The 6,411-nt window shown below is 36.5% G+C and overlaps 1 protein-coding gene across 3 annotated transcripts in view; it reads right to left on the bottom strand.

Moving 5' to 3' along the window:
• The window catches only part of SEMA5A (semaphorin 5A), a 593,698-nt gene that overhangs the window by 261,874 nt on the left and 325,413 nt on the right, over positions 1–6,411 (bottom strand). For all 3 annotated transcript variants that reach the window (XM_006015687.3, XM_025205600.1, XM_025205596.1), the window contains one exon: positions 1,010–1,108. In XM_006015687.3, coding sequence (XP_006015749.1) covers positions 1,010–1,108 — 99 coding nt within the window. The remainder of the gene's footprint in view (positions 1–1,009; positions 1,109–6,411) is intronic.

Raw genomic sequence — 6,411 nt, 5'->3', positions numbered from 1 at the left:
ATTCCTGCTATCTCCCTTCTTGTGGATGACTAGTTTATATAATGCTTTAAAGTACAAAAATAATTTTTTAAAAGTTCAATTAAACAACTTTTAAAAAAATGAAGGCAGTTTCACATTTTTACCATAAACTATGGAATCCAAGTTAATATGCGTCTTCTCTCAAGTGTATAGATATGTGTATATCTGTATCTTATGATCTGTCTCTCTGTTCCCAAAACAGAAGTCATCCAGAAGATGACTTTGGAAAGGTTTGGTATGATTCACAGTCATGTGAATCACTGTTTTTTCTATGCTTTCTTGATGAAAACTAATCACTTAGCCCTTTCATCTTCTATGAACATGAAAATTATTGTACTACTTATATTAAATGATGCATGCTTCATGTACTTGACATTGTTCTGACAAGTTTGAAATATATTTGAGAAAGCAAATAAAAGGTGATTAGTTTTTAAGTCAAAGCCCTAGTCTAGTTATTTAAGTCTAGTTATTTAATTGATCAATCTCTTTTTGATCAGCATGTTATAGCTGTCTTGTGTCTTTTTTCTGTTAATGCCTTGTTCATGCAAATTTAGTATTTGCACCAAATGTCCTTGGCATGACAACCTACAGAGTGAAATACCGTGGTATGTCAATACATAGGTAGCAGCCATGTAAACTTCCTCACATTATTCAACAACATGCCACATCCCCAATTAGAAGGGACCATGTCCAGAAGAAGCTACTTCAGCCTTGAAAGCTGATTGAATCTCTCATAACCAGCAGGAAACTCCTTAGTGTCAACTCAGGTGCCCCTTGTTCTGTAATATGAAAATGTTTTTACTGTTCAGATCAAAACTTTATCTTACTTGAGAAAAAACATTACGGCTGCATTTGAACTAGACTTCTATATGCAGAAAAGATCAGTACCAAGCTAAAGAACTACCTACTCCCCTTTAGGAAATGTTTGGTTTCAAAACGGCAACAATGCTCTTTACTCTGAGTAGAGGCAGATTAAATCATTGACTCATACCGTACGATTGGTACAAATAGGAGTGAAAGCATTGGTTCCACAGGTGAAGAGACGATCACCACCAACAAGAAGTACACGGATATAGTTCTGGCATTCTTCCTGGCATGAAGAAAAGAAACAATGTATTCAGTGCTGTTGCAAAGGAAACCATTTAAAACTTTACCAATTCTTTGGTGTATATGACAATACATTTTTTAATGATCTCATGTGTGAGTAATCAAGTCTTATACAAACTGAATGCCTAATTACAGGATAGGAATATATTAATCTTAAGAAAATCTCGTAGCAGAGTCACACAAGCCTGTGCTATACTGAATTAATCTTTTACATGTTTAAATGTTTATATATTTAATATTTAATACATACCACTTTGAATAAAAATATCTGACCCACAAGACAAAATGCTATATACTCAAGACAAGCTAGGCCAGAAAGCAAGGATGGTCAATAAATTGATCACTGGTTAGAGTATGTTGAAGTTACCATAGATTAAATGTATGTGCTAAGTCTCTGGATGCATATCTACTCTTTTAGCTTCTTACAAGTGCACAATATAGTTTATTAAAACATGCTGAATTACATGCAAAAGATATACATTTCACCAACTACAGAGGCCCCTCAAAATGGGTACCACACTTTTTCACTAGGCAAATTCACCCTTGAAGAATGATGTTACCATTTTTTATTCCATTAAAGAATATGAAGTTTTCCTGATATCAATTTCTACTTTTAGAGGCTAAAGGCTCTAACAGTAAACTTAAGTATTGATTCATGGAGGACTTTTTGCTGCTAAAAATATATCAAAACTTTGAATCAGGAATATACAAACACTCCTATTAGACAATACCTTTAAAATGAAGCAAAGAAATATGTTTTTAAGAAAACCATTCGCAGACATCTTCACAAATCAAATGCACTGCTAAAATCCCTTCCCGTTTACTTCTATTGCACAAGAACACTTTAGGGTAAAATTTTAAAGCACTTGGTGGAGATTTAGCTAACTGGCTCCTACTGGTATTAATTGGAATTGTGTAGCTAAGTCTGCACACTTTGAAGAGGTACCTTGTTACATTTCAGAAAACCCCATTATCTGGGCTATGGCTACAAACAGTGACAAAAATGCACTGTGTGTACATCTTGCAAATAGGTTTTAATTCTGGAAAATGGGAAAAACAACCTACATAAATTGAACAAGACCTTGCCAGAATGCAAAACACAATAGACAGAGCTACAAAGGCTCATGAGGCAATTCTCACAAGTGTATTCCTCTAGGAATCTTTTCTTCAGTATCAAAAATACAGGAAAAAGAGATAAATATACAACTGAATGTGTGTCTCTCTCAAGTCAAGTAACTTGTTTATTAAATTCAGCTTCTAACATCTCCCAATTAACTCTTAAAGTTTTTTTAAATGTTTTCAAATTCAGAGGCAAGAATCTCTAATGGTGTTATCTTTTACTGGACCAACTGCATAGTTGGGATAGAGCTAGACAACTATACAGTTGGTCCAATAAAAGACATCATCTTAAGAAATCCTTGCCTTTCACAGAAGTCCTGGATCATCAAGGCTACAATATTACGCTAACAGTTCAACTACAGCCTGAATTTGAAACTTGACACTGTACCTTTAATTTTAATTTACCAGAACTGTGTTTTAAATGCTCTTTGAATCAAAACAAAGTAATTAATATTATATATTGATACACCCTGGAACAACCTTTTAAACTTTTGGAAATGATGACCAAAATTGTGGCTATTTTTCTTGCTACAGATTTCTGTTTTCATTCAGTGCGAATGAAATGCTATCTTTGTTTCTCTGGACAGAAGGTGTTGGCAAGTGAGGTACACTGAGAAACAATAGGAAACATTTTTTTTTCTTCTGCCATCCACCCTTTGTAGAAAGCCTTGGAATTTCAGTGTAGGAAAAGCAAGTGGGCTGTAACATTACAGCCCATCCAGACCTACTCAATTCCCTTCATACTCCAAAGCCTGCTAAAATAATTCTGTGGCAAAATGAACTGTACACTGAGTGCCCACTCTTTGCATTTAAGAATGATGTTCTTTTTTCAACTTTAACATTCTTAACATTTTTAAGATACTTTCCTCTTCTGCCTGCAAGCCCTATGCCAACTTTGCAACAATTCATACCGTGCAACAGGATAAGTAAAAGATCTGTGGTCAAATGTATTTGTGTTGCAAGCCTGCTGAAACCAAAATAGATGCAGCAGTGGCCCAAACCAACTGTAGTGACATTTTTACAAGAAACCACATTAATGAATGTTTAAATTAAAATTAAATTAAAAATCCTAGGAAAGAACTCAAAAGCACATTGTCTTTCAAGGATTCATGGAATACTTTTCATACAATTAAGTATTCTTCCTAATTCCTCTAAAAATAGCGATAAAATACAGGCAATTAATAAAAGTCAAAAACTGTTTAGTTGTGTGAATTTTGGTCATCATTTCCAAAAGATTCACTTCCCTGCATTTGCAAGTAACACTCCTGTTATTACAAACCAATAAGCTGTTGGGTTTTTTTGCAAAAAGAACATACTATTGGTTTATTCAGCTTATGGTTTACTACTGTAACCCCACGCACTGGGGGATCTAGGATTTTGAAGAGGGGTGCAGATGGTGTGGTACATATAACAACATATTTTTCTCCATTTTAAAAAGAAACTAGAAGCTTTGCTAATATGCTAGAGGCCTAAAGTTATATACTTTTCAGTTTAAGATCAAAAGCAAAACAAAATATAACTTTATTGAAATGTCATTAATTTGCAATATATTATATACAGACACACAATAAACCAGGCATTACTGTTTCATTAGAACTGTAGCCACTGGAAATAAATGTACATCTCTTTTTCAGATTCATAAAACAAAATCTAGCCTTCTTGGGCACCTTGACAATACATCCAGTGCTTTACTGAAAGTTATTTCCATACCTGTTAACAATTACCTGAGTTAAGAGTTCCACACCTGAGCTAATGTTTTTGCTAGAGCTAAAAACAATCTGCAGTGCTGTGAAATAGCAGCTAACAGACAGCAGAATTGCAGAAGAAAGGATAGCTTGATTAGTAGAATATCAAAACTATTAAGAAGGAGAAAGGGTATGTACACCCCTCTGGATCCGCCTCTTTTTTCTTCTGCCTATTCTTTCTAAACAAGCTATATGCATCCATGACTCTACTCCAGTCATGTAACCTTTCCCACCATGTCTCCGTAATCCTAATTACCTAATAGTTCTATGCTTGGACTAGGAATCCCAGTTCTTCCTGTTTGTTCCCTTTGTTTCTCACATTAATATATAAACACTTTAGATATTTAACTGACTGTTCTATCCTCTGCTGGAAAACACTGCTAAAGCTTCTGTTACTGTTTACCCTTGCTAAGTTTTTATACAGGTCCCAGGGTCTTTACTTACTTCTGGGTGTTTGTGTCCATCCCCTGATGTTTTAGAAAGAGTTTAAGTAAGAATATTGGAAGCAGGATTGAATAACGGATACCAATTTTTCAATTTGTTACATCAGGCATATGATTTCATTTTAGGGCCATCTTGACAATAAAAGAGTAATCTAGTGGTAGATATTTATTTGCTTGCAGAAATATTTGTGGTTTTAATCTACCATTTCAGCAATGTCCGAGGACAAGATCCTGTTTCACCTAGTAGGTCCCTAAATGTGACCCTCTTCCATTCTGCTCAAGTCCCTGAAAACATGCCAGCATAACCATTTTTCTAATATGCCAGCATCTGAAGCTTAACATTGCACCATAAATAGCAAAAGAAGAGAAGGACCAGGCCACTTTTGCTGGTAAGGGTTTTTCAAGGACTTCATCAGGGTAGAACAGAATCATACTTAGGTGTCTAATAGGAAAAGTAGAATCTGGTACTGAGGTTTCAGAGCCTAAAATCAGTAAATGTAAAAGGAATCACACTGCACCCATTTTAAAAACTCTTTTTACTACATTATATGCCTTTAACTCAAATATCATATTTACTTAAATATAAAACAAGCTTTTTTCCATCAATCAGCACAGGGGTGGGGTGGGGTGGGGTGGGAGAGGAGCCCCTTACTTTCTATTCACATACAACAAAATCTCATTCAATACCTTGCCTAGCATTAAACTGCTGCAAAAGCAGCATATACTCAGTGATGGAAATGAAATCTGAAGTTGTTCAAGTGCAGCCAACACTAACCATGGCTATAAAACACATGGCCCATATTGAACAAACACCACAAGGTTAGGTTTGTGCAACCAATCTGAATAAGATATATGCTAATGCACACTGCACACAATCCCCCTTGGTGCTGACTCTTTTTCATGTCATAGTGAACCACTTCATTATATACATTTCTACTTCCTCTTCATCCCCACAAACGAACTGCACATTTCTTTCCCTTTTCCAATGAGTCCTGTTTCTTCACCAGCCTTAACTTTCCGGCAAATATCACCAAACAGGGCCCCAAACAGTTGACCCAGAATCCCTCTGTTGCCCCCTCTCTCAGCATGTCACATAGGATTAGTAGGGCCCTGCCCTCCATAAGGTGGAGCCAGACCAGACTGCCCTGCACCTCATCTGCGTATACATTTTTGGAGGATCCCAGGATTTGTAATAAGAGCACCTGGTTCCAGTCATGAGTGAGAGCCTAATTAGTACGTGGATCCTTTTTTGGGTATCTGGAGAACAGATACATACTAAGCAGCACTGAGCTGTAGGGTCATGATGGCTTGAAATGCTGTTGACTCTGCTGGGGCCCAGCCTAATGAAATATATGGTAAATCATGCACCTTTTGGTTTTGGACTAATGTAATTCATAGTGGGCACATCTACACATGCCCCCAACTGTGCAGTAACCACCATTACTGTGCAGTCCCAGTGGTGCACAGGTTGTTTCTAACCCTATTGCACAGTAGCTCATTGCTACTGAGCAATGGGGTTGGGGGTCACGGTTCATGCCTGCTGATTCTACATCACCATAGCTCTTCGCTACAACGATGTAGTGTCTCATGTAGATGTGCCCAGTTTGTACCATATAAGTAGGTATAAAAGTGCTGCTTAAAAGTGTGCTTGTGGAGTACCTGTGCTAAAACTTGCAGCAATTTCAAAAAAAGGTAAAATGCATCAATTCTGGATGAACAAAGGTTCTGACAGTAAGGAAGGGATGGGATGCAGAAGGAAGAAGTTATGGGGCAGAAGGCAAGGGAGCTACTTGACCCCCAAATGTATTCTCCCTGCTGTAGCAGTCAGATGGGGCAAAGTCAAGGCCTACTTCCAATAATTAGATTTTATACCTGGAAAATTAAACAAAATGTATAAGTTTTATATATACAGAATCTAATTATTGGAGGGGGTCATCTTGTATGTGAGTAAACATGATAGTTGTATTTTGATTTATAAG

The sequence above is a fragment of the Alligator sinensis genome, unplaced genomic scaffold (assembly GCF_000455745.1).
Source record: "Alligator sinensis unplaced genomic scaffold, ASM45574v1 scaffold126_1, whole genome shotgun sequence".
In the NCBI taxonomy this organism is placed as follows: domain Eukaryota; kingdom Metazoa; phylum Chordata; order Crocodylia; family Alligatoridae; genus Alligator; species Alligator sinensis.
Note: the sequence above shows the minus strand (reverse complement) of the source record. Positions and strands in the feature narration are given on the sequence as shown.